Source organism: Aphis gossypii, chromosome 3 (genome assembly GCF_020184175.1).
Source record: "Aphis gossypii isolate Hap1 chromosome 3, ASM2018417v2, whole genome shotgun sequence".
In the NCBI taxonomy this organism is placed as follows: domain Eukaryota; kingdom Metazoa; phylum Arthropoda; class Insecta; order Hemiptera; family Aphididae; genus Aphis; species Aphis gossypii.
Genome location: NC_065532.1, coordinates 8,164,580 through 8,178,893, shown reverse-complemented (window position 1 = coordinate 8,178,893; position 14,314 = coordinate 8,164,580). Strand labels below are relative to the sequence as shown.

Genomic DNA, 14,314 nt, shown 5'->3' with positions numbered 1-14,314 from the left:
AATATATGTGCATGTAGGCTATATTATATTTGTACGAGTTGTGTAGTTCGAATAAAATAGTAAACTAATTTATGTAAAAATTAATTTTGAAATAACTGGATTAAAATTAACTGTTAACTGATACTATAAACTAGAATTGAAATTAATATTTTAAATAGCATAATGTTATTATTTATTCATTAAAGAATATATAGAAACATTATATAGAAATTTTGGTCATAATGACGCAATAATATATAAGTACCATGTACGAGCAACCGTGTATATTTTACACAGCTACCATTTTTCATATATTTTTTTTATACCCAGTTAGTATTAATACTATAAGTTTTCCTTTTGTGTTTGAAGATGAAAAGAAATCGTTGGGGATTTATACTTTATTATTATTCAGCCATTCACCCTCTGTGCATTAGTAAAATGGAAAAGCGATTGTAAAATAAACAAGGAAATTTACCCATAGAATCCTATTTTCCGTAAATTAACGATTTTAAAAAGCCACTCAGACGATTATTATTTATCTCAATTAAACTATATAACTAAAATAATAAATCATCAAAATAAATATTATAGTAGTGAGTATAAAAACAGTGTATAAATATTAAGTAATAATTAAATTTATATTTTAAAATTAAAGTATCTATATAGGTACTCGAACTTAACTGTATTTTGTGTAGATTAAATAACATATATGTATTAAGTAGTACCTATATCATATATAATTTATTAGAATACTGAAAAAAATAACACATTGTTAAATTACTATTTTTAACTTACTTACTTAATATAGTTTTTTTATTACTTCCTTTTTTCATTAATAGGATTTTAAGTTTTAAACATACACATATTTACATTCTATACACCAAAAAGAAAATGTATGAATATTTCATAAGGATTGTATATTTACATCGTTTAAAAATATCAAGGAAATATAAGAAAAACTGATTATTGCATAAAAAAAAGTAATAATAGTAAAAATGAAATAAATAAAGAGAAAATTTAAATTCCAGACATTCGGTGGCCCTTTGCGTTCTTGCCAAAAGGCTAAAATACCCTTTCCACTATTATTTTACATACCTAAAAAAGTTGAAGTCTTTGAACCGTATACGACAGCAGGTTCTTATAAAAAAAAAGTATCCCACGTTTTTTTTCAAAGGGTCTTTTTTCTTATGGATACCGGACACTTTAATTTCCGTTCCTATGAAAAAAAATCTGCTCATGCAAGAAAAAAAAGAGGCACGCGGCTTTTCTTATATAATAACACAACCAATCATTCTTGTTGTTTATTCATTATACAATTCGAAAAATTATATAATGATCCTGTGCATTTTCGTCCTCGTGAGTGTAGTTGAGTGACCCTGTGACGACGTCCAATTATATATTAAAAAAATATGTTAGTGAATAAGTCAAGTACTATTGAAAGGTATGATAATTAAAATGGTATTCTACTAGATATTCAAGTATTGGAGGGACAAAATATACAATTTTATTTAATGACTTTAATATATTATGTACTATTATTGTACTTATTGTAAAAATATTGTAGCTTATTGAATATTTACATTTTACTAGTTTCTCTGGCATTGTTAATTCAAATATTTTATGAATAATTTTAGGAATCATCAAATAGTAAATAAACTTTTAATGATATAAACCTATTGAATATTGTGTTTTTAAATTAAATAGTACATTTAAATATTGTCAACATTCCCAAAAAAACATAATTTATGTTTCAAATGTTTCAATAAATTTCATCATTATTATTTAAAATTTTACTACTATAATAAATAATTTTAAAAGTTTTAAATGTTGTTTAAAATAAATTTATTTAAGTAATGTTAAAATTGTTTAAGAAAAATATTTATTTCAGTTTCTCTTCACCCCCATGATATGTATGCATTTATGCATTTTAAATAGTTAGTAAATTACATGATATTATTTTCAGATAAGTAATGGTAATTTTCGATCATTATAAATAATTCTGTGACTTGATAATTCCTAATATAAAATTATATTATTATTATATCATTATTTATATATATATGTACATATATATCCGCAATATTACTATGTTCCTGATGTGCTTAGTCTAAATTTAAGTGGGCAATTTATATTTGTAAAAAATTACTATGATCTATTCAATGAAAATATTTACATTTTTGTAATCTTTTTCACAGACTGTTGTCTAAAATGTGACAGTTGACTTTCTTTTAACAAGCTATGGCTTATGGATATTTATTTTATTATTTAATATCTACATTTGTATAATATTTATACTTACATAATGTATGTATATTTTATTTCGATGATTTAATTTTAGAAAAAAAAAACACTACTTCTATTAATATTATGCGATAGTTATAATACAGTACGCCTATATTAGTATATCATATTATTATTATAATATATAGGCACCTATTGTTGTCATTATTTTATTTTTCGTATTGTAATTATATCTAGTAAAATACTTTTTAAATTTTCTGTAGGTAAATTTCATATCTACTAAGTTGATTGACAGTTTAATTTTTATCACAGAGTATGTCACAGCCCAGATTTATTCTGAGTTTTGACAATGCACTTAACCGTGGCATTACTTGCGCAAATGATAAGAATCATCGTGCATATGGGCTTTATATATTACAACTGCACCCTCATATTATCCAACCCTCTCTATTATGGAGCTTTCCGCTAAGATATTCATCGGTCCACATTGTTCCCGGAAACCTTTCACTGATCTGCAATCAGATCCTGATTGAAAAAGCGTGTGGGCGTGGTTCAACGGCTTTAAAAAATATGAATGTTATTGAGAAATTGTTTAGTATGGCTTGTTTTTGTACCCACGTATTATTTTTGGGGGGTTATTATTTTTTTTAATTTTTTTTTTTTTTTTAATGCACAAAAGGACCATAAATACGTTGTCACAGGGATTTTGGCATGTCCCCATTTACGTGTCTATTATTTAAGGATTAGTTGGGTAGATAATGGTAATGTTATTCTATGCATGGCGAGGACTTTGGTGTAAATCCTCGCAGCAGGGCCACTTCGGCCGCAGGGAGTCCTAATGTTATTCTAATGAGCGATGTTATGTAAAATATATACGCAAATTGGTATTACAATCTATGATGAATATGTGGTTGAATAAAATATTTTTAATTCATTATATAATTATATTCACAACTCCCACGCTGCATGATATTATTTACTAGTAGAATAGCAATTCATTTATTTCCTAAAAATTTACCAATATGAGAAGTAATATAATGTACACATGGTCAAATACCAGAATATTACCGAAACTGACAGGAAGTGAAAAGAAATTAATATTGATACAATATTTAATAAACTGGTGTAATAAACATGAACGAAAAATACCGTACCCTTATTATGTCGTGTGCTCATTCATATTGAGGTACGCGTGCCATCCAAGATATAACAATTATAAAAATTGATAGGGGACGATGACAAGATAAAAGGGACTTTACAATTGTATTTTAAAAAAGCCCCTCTATATGTTTCACTAAATCCTCACTAGTGTGTATATACAATGAAAACATTTTTCAAATTAATATAATATAATGTATCTATATACATTATACATTATAGTTCAGCCGAGTGACTACTGAACAAAATAATATTTTAATAATTAAAAATCAAAGTTTGAATACGCTTGAAAAAAATAAATGTATAATTATTATTTGATGTTTATTAAATGTATAATGAATTAAGTTTAGAAATAAATAATTAAAAGTTATTCTAATAACCAATAAAACAAAATATTTACGTAACGTATAATAAATGTAATGCAACGTTATATTAAAAATAATAATATTTTACGTTTACATTTTTTTAATTAAATAAATATTTATTTTGCTCTATAATAAATAATAATAATAAATCATTAGAAGAAACTCCTTAATAGTTATTATTTTTATTTTATCGAGTGCCTTGTTGATAATCAAATTGTTTCAATAGTAAGTAATAAAGGTACGAAGTACACAGTAACAAACTTTTTTTTTAAACTTAAGTACTATCGTACTTCATTTATATATTTATTTAATAAGGAAATTGGCATTTATATGTGGTGCGAATTACAAATTGACCAACTCGGCGTGTAATCGAAGAATATATCCGGAAGTTTTCGAGCTTAGGGTTCTAAACTTGATTATGTTGGAATTGACTTTATGAAATTTGTATTGATTAAATTATAGAATTACATACGTCATTAGATTATTTTGGTAAATGTTATTATATTAGAAACCCTCACTTACAAAAAAGTAAATAAAGATTGCTGTATACGTTATTATTTATCATACGTATAAAATTATATATTTAAATTATTTATTTAGGAAAATGTAAACCACGTTTCCTTCTGATATATTATTTTATGAAACATAACGGAATATTTCAAAAAAATAGCTCTTTGAAGTTTAAAAAATAATCGTTATTAAAAGCGAATCAAATATGCCTTTGAGTCAAAGAGCTCTTTGTAACGGGGTAAAGTGCATTTATCTGTTGGGGCGGAGGCATTGCAACATCAAAGAGACATACATCAAAGGTCCTGCTCTCCTACCATAATATATATAATGCGGTGTCGACTGTGGAGTTCTCTGTCAAAGTTGCTTTGTTCTTTGGCCTTTCCAAAAGCTATCTCCGTTGTTGGTCTTTGATGTCCGTCCATCTCCTTTTACTTATATATTTGGAGTGAGCCAGCCCGCCAGTTTCAGTCGCGTCACAGTCGTCGTTCGTGCGATATGTCCGCCGCTAGGAAGTAACCAATGATGAAGATGAAAACTAGAAGGCAAGTCCTTATGAAAAAACCAGCCAAAATTCGAATTTCTAGCGAAGCTGATATTATTAAGAAACTGGAAATTTGGTACACGCGATGGACGAAAAGTATTGGGCGACCTCTTACTCCATTAAACCTGAAGAAAAAGACCATAATGCTATTGAAAACGCTCAAAGTGTCTACAGATATTATATCCATAATCACACTAGATTGGATTAAGAAATTTATGAAGAATCGAGGTAACTTGGAAGGATACGATGATGACGAAATCTATGCTGGACTATTGATTCCTTTTGATGTCAATGGTATTCCTGATATTACATTAGACACCAACGTAAATCCAGACCGAAAAGTGTGGCTATTGATGGCCGGCAACAAAAGTGGAAGACACAGAACCAGAGTATTGGTTATAGGTAAGAGATGGAGACCCCCTTGTATAGAAACTGTGAATATGTTGGGGCAACCTGTGATATACGCAGGAGGGGGTGATGGTTTTCCTACACAAGATTTGTTCAAATGGTGGTTCGAGACAGAATTTTGTCCAGCTGCTCTGTCTATTAATTCAAAAGCTGTGCTGGTTATGGATAAAGCATCCTTTATTCCAGAGAAGTGTGAATATAACGGAGTTTCCTTACAAAATCATGACGGAGATTCAATTTCTAAATCTACATTATTTATTGAATTCAAAGCTACATACACAGCTCTACTCCTTACTCAAGCATCTTTAGATCAACAATCCGAACGGTCAATACAAAGATTTTTAGAAAAATACACTTTAAAAGACGCATTTATATTATTACATAGAGCTTGGTTACAAGTCACCACAGAATCGTTTTCGACTTGTTGGAAAAATAGTACATATACATCAGCATTGAAGGGTACTATTTTAGGTGTGCAGTGGTTAGCTCATGATCTTGGACTTGAAGTATCAGACGACGACATGCTAGTTTGGATTTTATCAAACCCTGTGGAATTCACTGAGCCGGAAAATTTATCTACAGATTCCGAGGATATTGAAATTCCACCTTCTGCTACACAAACAGTGGATTATCTAAAAAAGGCGTTATTATGGGTCGAGACACAACCACTTGAACCTTCGTTTGTTATTGCGATAAGGGACTTAATAACTTATGCTAAACAGGCACGTATTGTATGCGCTATCACTACATCTTACAATTTCAAAACGAGCAAAAAATGTATTTTCAAACGATGCTGGCACGTAAAATGGTTTATTATTTTTTACACTAAAATATAAATCAAACTTTTTTTTTGAAAAATATCGTTTTTGGTTGAAAGATTTATCTGTTTAGTATTAATATCAAATTTTATTAAGTTAATTTTTTTTTTAAACTTATTTTGTTACAGGCAAGCAAGATCGGTTTAGGACCAGCCCATCCGTTCTTTTGCCACAACGGCGAGCAGCTGGGTACCCAACCACCACCCGCCCATATGGGCATACCTCCTTACCAACTTGACAAAGCACCCGGTGAGTACATTTTTTTTTTTTAATATCGATTTTTATTCTCACCCTTTTAAGCTAAAGAACCCCTAAATAGGAGTGCGTGTAGACATTGACGAAGCCAATCCTTTAAAAAGGCCTGCGGTGAAAACAATACCGTTATGCCATGATAATTACGGTGACACAAAAAAGGGGTTTAAAAAAAAGTCCTCGACTTTTTAACAATTATTTTACTCGCCCCTATGGCTATGCATAACGAACCTCCTGGTCAAATTTTAATCGTTCTCTCATTTGTACGGTTTATATATTTTAATTGAAGTAAAGTTCTACGTAAAAGTATACTACTTTTTTCTTGTATATAAGCCTAAGTATGCGCCTAAGAGTGTGAAACGTTCGAGTATGTTGAGTTCAACATCATAGTACTCTCGACCTAATTTTCTACATATCTTATGTAATTTATATCATTTTTTACTATGCATACTATACATGTGTGTGTAAGAAACATAATATATATTATTAATTGTAGAATATAACTATTACAACTTATTAAATATAACTTATAAAATTTGTCCATAATGTATATTGTACAACTATAATTACAAGTTTATATTTATAATTGGGCTACTGACTGTTTAATTCAAATAAATACCTATGTAAATAAATATTCATTAAAATTAAACGCATCTAACTTCGTTACAACACAAATTATTACACTTGCGTACAAAATATGTAATACTATTTTCACCATAATATTAATATTTATTTTGGATTATACTTACGAAAAAAATATAAATAGTTATTATTTATACATATCATATAAATTACAATAATTATGATTACTTTTATAAAATTTCGTTGAAGGTTTTATTGTTAGTGTTAACATTACCAGTGTAGAAAAATCCATAATACGCAGAATCAATACCCTTTGTTTTTAGTCGAGTGCTCTTTCAAAAATCTAAACGCATTTTAAGACCCTTTCGTTTACATCGCCCGAGTGGTTTTTCTATTATCTCAAAAATTTGGATGGAACCAAATGGCACGTTTATTCGGTTCAATGAAATAAAAAATATTCAATTAAATACAAATTATTTTATACAATTTAAATTTAGCTATTAAAATAAATTTTCCACGTTTAAATTTATTTTAAAAATCTAAATATATTTAAAAAAAACCTGATATCATAATTATTATTTATTTTATCTATAGGACTTCCGAGGCCTTCTATGTACCCATTCCCTACAGGCCAATACCCTTATCCGTTATTAAGTCCGGATATGTCACAAGTTGCAGCTTCATGGTGAGTACATAAAAAATTGTATTATTAATTTTTTTTTTTTTTTTTAATTCAATTGCGTAGTTTGTTATTAATTATATTAATTATTTTAATAATATGTCATAAACATCAAGAATTATTTAATTAAATGTACTATTTTAAGGTGAATAGTTTTATGCTGTTTATACTTCAATACAAATCAAATTTCACATATTATTTTATTTTCTAAGAGAGACATTATTTTATCAAATTTTTATTTTACAACCAATATATAATGCGGTTAAAATTTATATTGATTTTATAATATAATAGTAGTTATAATTTTCGTGTAAAAATTTATTTTCATAAATAAATACCTATGTATAAAGTAAAAATTAAAAATTTTTATTTAATTCTATCAAAATATTTCGATTAAATAAATAAAATTCGTAAATAATATTTATACGTAATTATTATACGTCGTGAATATTAAAAAAAGTAATTGAATTTTTAAAAATCGTTTTAACTCCAAACGTTTGCATGTGAACTATCAAAAGTAGTGGGGCGTGGTCAGTTGACGCCCCGTGAAAACCTCTAATCTAGTTTGTCCACCACACTAACCCTTGTTTGTTCTTATTCCGGTCAATTTGCTACCAGGAAAATCGGTTTTCTCCCCTCGTTTTTTTCTCAGTTTGGGAAATCAATCGGCTTTTCGTAGCCAACGGCTTCCGTAATTCACCAGAAACGATCTCTTTACTCCCTCACAAAACTTATCTAAGCCGCTTTTCTTCCACTATGCTTTTCTTCCTTTATGCTTTTTCAAATAACAAGGTTTAGCTTTTAGATTATACTGTTTTTATATCGTGTTTGTTTTTTATTTTATTTCAGGCACACACCGGCTAGTATGTACCATCAGATCTCATCGGCTGGAACTGGTTTCAGAGGATCCTACCCACCTTCTTTAGGAACAAGCCTTACTAGGTGAGTTAAAACCATTATAAGTGTTAATATAATTTCTACCAGTGTTTATCTATACGAGTAAAGTATATAACTTTAATCAAATATGTCATGAATAAAAGATTTACCTATACGTTTAATATATATATATATATCTACATACATTTTAAACAATTTTATAGGTGTAAACGATAAATTTATAAATTATTACATTTTAATTAAAAACAATTGTATATTTGTATAGATAGTTTATAAAGTGGTATCTTAACAACTTTTGTTGGTTTTTATTATTTATAAAATATTAATTGTAGAAACGTGAATAATTATATTATTACTTAAATTGTTATTTTCTATATAGGTACTAAAAACTTTCAAAATATTAAGTTAATTTTAAGTTATTTATTAAAATTTATAATCGTTATTTGAAAAAAAATAAAAGATCCCATATAAATTTTCATCACAACAATTTGAAAATATTGAAAATACTTAGGCATATTTTTGGTATAAGCATTTTAATTTTAAGTGTTGTCATTATTTGTCAAAATCATTAACATTTTCAATTTATTTCGTTGTTTAAAACGTTTAAATTTTAATAAGAAAGGCTTAAATTAATAAAGTGTTATTGGTTTAAATATATAAAAGGTTCTTCAAAAGTTATTCTTATAAAATTCTCAAAAACTGTATAGTTAGATGTAATTTTATGGACATTTCAATTTGAAAATTTGAAAAAATTGGATATCGAAAAAATGATTTAAGTTATTTTTTGTAATTCAAAAAATGTTATTTGAAAGAAACTTGAAACTTTTTGTCATTATACTTTGTATAATATTGTTTACTATGTAACAGTATGTATAATTAATATATATTATATTATTATGCGGTTTATTTTTGGAAAAAATTGATCAACTTACCATGTTACTGATTGAAAATTAAATTACAAATAGTAATATAATAAAATATCTTTAGAAATACAAGTTACAGTTCACTGTCTTTGCTCTGAATTTTTTTTTTTTTTTTTTGCAATGATTTGTTACTATATATATCACACATTTATAACACATATATCATAGTGACATTCTCAATGGCCTATTGATTCGGTATTTAATTTACAACTGTGCGACATCCCCATTTTTAAATTTATTTAAATACCTATGTTTTATATATACACAATAATATGTACCTATTACTTTAAACTTTGTGTACATAAGTACATTTAAACAAAAAGTTTTATACAATGGTTATTTTTTACTCTGAGTACATTTTATAATATATCAATTAGCATTATATCATACATTTGATGTTATTATCCCTATTATGTGCATATTAGAATACAAAAATCAATATCATTTTTTTAAAGTTAAAAATAAATATGTTTATCAATGTTATAAAATTCTAGCTTTTTGTTTGACTTCGTGGGGAAGAGTACCCTTGTAAATATTTTGAATCAACAAAAGAATTTCCAATAAATTGAAGAATAAAAAGAAATCTATTTTATAAAGTTTATGTAAACATAAAATATTATTGATGTTTAAAATCAATAAAAATTGTATTGTTTAAATCTTCTTTTTAAAATTCATTTTTTTTTTAATCTTAACTTTTATGTAAATTCATTGTATTAATTTTATATCAGATAACTTAATGCAGCGTTTGAAAAACTGTGGTCCACATGTACACTAGAATGGGTCGTATAAAACGTATATCAAATCATTTAAAATCGAATATATAAATATAATATTCGTATTATGTTAGAAAATGTACTATTAAAATATATAAGTACACTGTCGTGTTTAAGACAAATCTATTCAGAAACATCAAATAAAAACTTGGTGCTTTTTAAAAATTAAAATTATATCCTTCTGTAAAAAACAATTTTGTACTCGTGTATTTATTAAAAATAATTTTTATTTTTTTTATTCTTAATTAGTCCGGCGAAAGTAATTAGTAAAGATCAAGTTTGGTAAACGTGTTTTGTCTTAATAATAAGACTATAATAATAACATTTATAACAATAAAAATCCATAAAATAAACAACATTATAATTATCTAATATTGTTTGTAAAATGTATGTATTTAGTTTATTAAAATCAGATGTTTAATTTGCATTTATTTATTTGTGCCAAATTCAATAACTAAATCGATGCTAATATAAATAACTGTCACCCGACGAAAAATTATAAAAACTTAAATTAATATTAGAATATATTATAATACATAGGTATAGTTATTAACAAATCTTTTGTTGAATATATTTTGAAACAAGTTTATTATGACAAATATAAGAGACAAAAATTATTTATAATACTTTTCATCTTTATTTTATTTTAATATATACCTACTATCAATTAACATTTTATAAATGGTTAGTATTTCAGGTATAATTTTTTTTTTTATCATAGAAAATTATACAATAGGTATATAGTTCATATTATTCGATAGATGTACAAAATATAGGGATTAAATAAATTTTACTTAGATAAAACTGTCTTAAATACATTTTCATCATTTATATTTAAACATCATATTTATAACAAAAAAATTGTATATTTTTATTTTAGTGAGCTGTATAGGTTTTCACCTACGGGACTGATGAGTGGTCCATCACCTCATCACCATTTATCCCATCATACCCATCATTCTCATCCTGCAATTGTAACTCCAGGAGTGAGACAAGACCTACATACGGATTCTAATCACAGGTATTTTTTCAGAATTTTATGTTGATTACTCTTTATTTTAGTTTTACAAATGAAAATAAAGAGGAATTTGCTTTTAAGCTGCCTCGGGGAAGGGGTTTTTTGCTGGTTGAATAAGCTCTTTAATTGCAGTCATACTATAATATAGAGGGAATAAAAGAGGGATGGCGAAGGGGGAATTTGCATGTGGATTACAAACGGTAGGGAGCTTTTTTAAAACGCTCCCATTGGTAGTTTTCCGAGAGATGGTATCCATGGTTACGAATTTATCGAACGCGCCCCTTGTTTCAGTCAGGGATTCCTCGTCACTACTTGTATGTACTCTTTTATTTATTTTTATACTTTACCCTTTTGAAAATGTCCAAATTCAACTTGAGCGCTTAAATCGTACTTCGTTAATTTTGATGTACATATTCTGTTTACTTTTTTGAAGTACTTAAAACATTTGCCGCAGATATGCTTTCAATTATAGGATTAAAAGTTATATTTTTATTAAGAATGTGAATCATTGAATTTATTTTTTTAGCTTATATCGTTTATATAGACATTGTAAATTATAAATTATGTTTAACTAATTATTGAGAATGTATTGTGAACCTTACTGCTTAAAAGTATATTATTAATATAATATAAATATTTTAATGCATAATATTCGTTCATCTGTTACACGTAAATTAACACTTTTAAATGTATTGTCATATTGTCTTACAAAAATGATTAACTCGTTTTACCGTGACAACTTACATACGTTCTCGTTAGATTTTGTAATTTATTTCATTACATAGTAATTAAAAACTTTTGCATACTTAATTGTGAGATCAATACATAAAAAATATTTATACTTATATAATCACTCATATGTCAGGTCTATAGAATTTTAATGTTCTTCTAACATACAAAAAAATCAATAAACAATACTTATAAAATTAATTGAAATAATAATTAACATTATATGGATATAGCTTATAATATTACGTAGTATGCGTTTATATCTACCTATACATAAATTATATAATCAGTGCATTATACATATTATGATTTATGAAGTTTATATAATGTAATAAAACTTTATAATTTCCTAACAAAATTTTTTGTTACATTTCAATTTAAATTTATCATAAATTTTTATACAAATAAAAATAATTATATTTTATGTTATGCTAATATAATATAATTCAACTATTACAATATAAATAGTATATTTTCGTTTTCATCTAAAAATATTGATTTATTTGAGATTTAAATATTTTTTTTTAATTTCCATAACAACTATAATATATTGTATAGTATTAATCAAACTTAATATTTCAAATTGTTCAATTATCCATTGCAGTTTTTGACACTTACGAGTTTTTATGCCATAAATTATTTAATATTACTATTTATTTAAAATCATACTACCTATAACGATATCAAACTTGTTAAAAGCCTTGTATTCGTTTGAGTTATTAAATTAATTTGTATTTAACTGAATAACTTTCTTTGATATTAAACTACCATAATAATATAACACAAAATTAATAAAATAATTTGTTTTCTACAAATATAAATAATCCGTAGGTAGTTAGTCAATGATAAAATATTAATTAAAATTTTTCTATATCACCTTTAAAAAATTTATAATATTATGTATTTTATGGATATATATATAAGTACCAGAATACTTGTGGAAGTATGGAAATGTATTATGCATATTATTTTACGAGTGGTATTAGTATAGATTAAATTGGTTTATTTTGAAACCCATTAGATGTAATAAATTTATAACAATTAATAACACAATTTTTTTATATAAATTATTTACATTCAAATTTTATAGTATAAACCTTAAGAAATTATCAATTACAAATATATTATAGATAAATATTATTTTCCATTTTTTTTCTACAATACTTATGTTACAATTATTAAACAATTTCTCCATGGTTTGTATTTGAAGTTGAAATCATTGCTTTTGAAATAAAATGATAATAACTTAAAATTTAATATCATCAGAACCAATTTTCTGTTATTAGCTTAAATATTAGAGCGAATTGGCATATTATCAAATTTAGACGTAAGAACATTATTGTCACTGTTTACGTAATTTTTTGATATTTTTAGAGAGATATGAGCGTTTCTAATTTGTTATATTTTACAATTCTTGGAAATTAAAATATTGAATAAAAAGCTGACGCTCGAACATTTAAATATTTTTATCTTTAAGCTTGTTCACTCTATAATATAGATCTAAAAACACAAAATGATTCTACTGAACTTAAAATTTATATTCTACGCATGTAAGATTGAGTGACACACATGTATGTGTAGCGTAGTCCTCAATATTGACTTCCTGCCTGAATTCTCGTTCGCGTAATTTAGTAATAAATACTTATTTATATCCTCATTTTGGTAGTATAGTAGTATTGTAAAATACTATAGAATAATAAATTATACTTATAACACTTATGACTTATAATATACAACATTGGTATTTATTACCGATATTTCTTACTCGTCCGAATAAGTATTATATTATGCCGTCCCATCAGGCGCTGTATTTAGGGGAGCATAGGGGCTATACCCTGCCTAGAGTTTAGACATCATAAGCTACCTATAAATAATAATTTCTTTCACAAATTTGTATAGAAGATAAGTGTTTACAAATATTTATTATAATCACGCAGCATCTGTATATAAAGTTTTGCTAACATATTAAGCGATCCGTGGTCACACTAGTAACTGACGTCTGGCCATGTTTAATATATATATTATATATTAATTTATATATATATATGTTTTTAATTATTTAATATAACTGTTTATTTTACATATTAACTTACACATTTTTCCTTTGTATTGCCCTAAGCGAATAAGATTAGAATTCTTGGACTAAAAGGATTTTGCCCCCGCCCCCTTAATAAACAAATAAAATCTGCTACTACGTCTCGGAGTATAGAATATAATTATTTAAAAATTTTCAGAAAATATATTATATTCTACAACTCCATCTAGTAACCATGGATATCCACTGATAGAAATAAATTTTAAAATCGTGTGTGCCATCTGTCGGTAACGATTTCATCCCCTAAAAAAGTCGCCATCTCGGGGAATAATGTCGAACGACTCTTAATGAAACGCCGCCCTCTGTGCCGTCAATGTTTCCCTCGGCACCATATGTATACTATCTA

General features: G+C 26.3%; 1 protein-coding gene across 6 annotated transcripts in view; it reads left to right on the top strand.

Annotated features, from left to right (window-relative positions):
- LOC114118917 (protein pangolin, isoforms A/H/I/S) overlaps window positions 1-14,314 on the top strand; it is a 55,047-nt gene that overhangs the window by 31,244 nt on the left and 9,489 nt on the right. For 2 of the 6 annotated variants that reach the window (XM_050203318.1, XM_050203319.1), the window contains 4 exons: window positions 6,149-6,269; window positions 7,449-7,539; window positions 8,383-8,475; window positions 11,007-11,147. In XM_050203318.1, the coding sequence (XP_050059275.1) occupies window positions 6,149-6,269; window positions 7,449-7,539; window positions 8,383-8,475; window positions 11,007-11,147 (446 nt within the window). Of the gene's footprint in view, window positions 1-4,402; window positions 5,925-6,148; window positions 6,270-7,448; window positions 7,540-8,382; window positions 8,476-11,006; window positions 11,148-14,314 lie in introns of those variants that run through there. The other 4 variants (XM_050203316.1, XM_050203317.1, XM_050203314.1 and 1 more) reach the window with 4 other exon arrangements.